The 1,284-nt window shown below is 46.3% G+C and overlaps 1 protein-coding gene across 1 annotated transcript; it reads right to left on the bottom strand.

Moving 5' to 3' along the window:
* Positions 1–414: 414 nt before the first annotated feature.
* Positions 415–885, bottom strand: LOC111867609. Its single transcript, XM_023857602.1, has one exon. It carries the CDS (start codon positions 883–885, stop codon positions 415–417), a length of 471 nt encoding a protein of 156 aa, XP_023713370.1.
* Positions 886–1,284: the final 399 nt, after the last annotated feature.

Genomic DNA, 1,284 nt, shown 5'->3' with positions numbered 1-1,284 from the left:
CATGCTGCTGCTTACAATTTCGAAATTCCTAGCTTCATCCCAGCCTGCCCTATGACAATCTTCTAGGCATGCTGGGCTAATTTTGACTTTTCTAGAAGACCCTGTTGGGGATTGTGCCTATGCTCACGGAGCCGAACGGCTAGAGGTCTGCCTGTTCCCCAAATATGGCTTCTTCCACACTCACAGGGAATACTGTAGATGCACTGTGCCGTCTGTTGCGAATCTCTTTCCGGCCTGGTTCTCATGAGTGAACCCCTAAGTGTGTGTTTAGTTCTGAAGATCGTCCTGAAGTTTTATCGATTTGAACTTCTCAGAAACACCCTTCACATATGGGATGTACACAGAGCCCAGAGGCTTTTGCTCTTTATTCGGACACCTGCTACCTTTGGAGTTAATGACCGAGTCAATGAAACCTTACGGATAACCATTGAGCTGGAGATCACTTCTCGGGCTGCCGATTTCTTTAACCAGGTCTTGTAGTTCTTGGCATGCGGTGGAAGCTCTGTTGTGCAGACTCTGAATTAAACCCATTTTCGCAAGCGGCGGATGGTTAGAGTTGAAGTTGAGGTATCGGTAAGTGTGGGTGGGTTTCCTGTAGACTTTGGTGGCAACTGTCGCCTCTCTCCTGAGGGCCACAACATCAAGGAAGGCAATCGCACTCTCTGACTCTATTTCCATAGTGAACTGAATGGACGGCCTTAAACTATTGAGGTGGCTGAGGAAATCCTGTAACCACTCCGGACCATGAGGCCAGACAACAAAAGTGTCATCAATGTAACGGAGCCACAGCGATGGTTTATGTTGTGCCGACTGAAGAGACGATTTCTCAAAATTCTCAATGAAGATGTTGCTCACAATACGTGATAAGGAGCTTCCCATAGCCATGCCATCTTTCTGTTGGAAGAACTTGTCGTCCACTTGAAAATATATGGATCCCAAGCAACCCTCCAGCGGCTCCGTGATTATAATAATGTATATTTTAATTTGTATGTATTTATTTCTGTCATTTAATATTTAAAAACAGGAAAACAATAACAATATATAACTCCGCATACTGATGTCTAGAGAGGAGTTCTGTGGATGGTATGGCGGCATTCAAGACTTCCCCCTCCCTGCCTCCTAATTTTCTCCCCTCCTGTCCCCTCAGATCTGCATTATCCGAGCCGCGGTTATCGCTGCTAACTTTCGTGTGAACAGAATACAGAGACGACTGGAAGGGATCACAGGGAAATACACTGGAGAGGGGATACGCAACAGCTTGAGGGAGTAGTGGGGGTTGTCGAT

The sequence above is a fragment of the Cryptotermes secundus genome, unplaced genomic scaffold (genome assembly GCF_002891405.2).
Source record: "Cryptotermes secundus unplaced genomic scaffold, Csec_1.0 scaffold548, whole genome shotgun sequence".
In the NCBI taxonomy this organism is placed as follows: domain Eukaryota; kingdom Metazoa; phylum Arthropoda; class Insecta; order Blattodea; family Kalotermitidae; genus Cryptotermes; species Cryptotermes secundus.
Note: the sequence above shows the minus strand (reverse complement) of the source record. Positions and strands in the feature narration are given on the sequence as shown.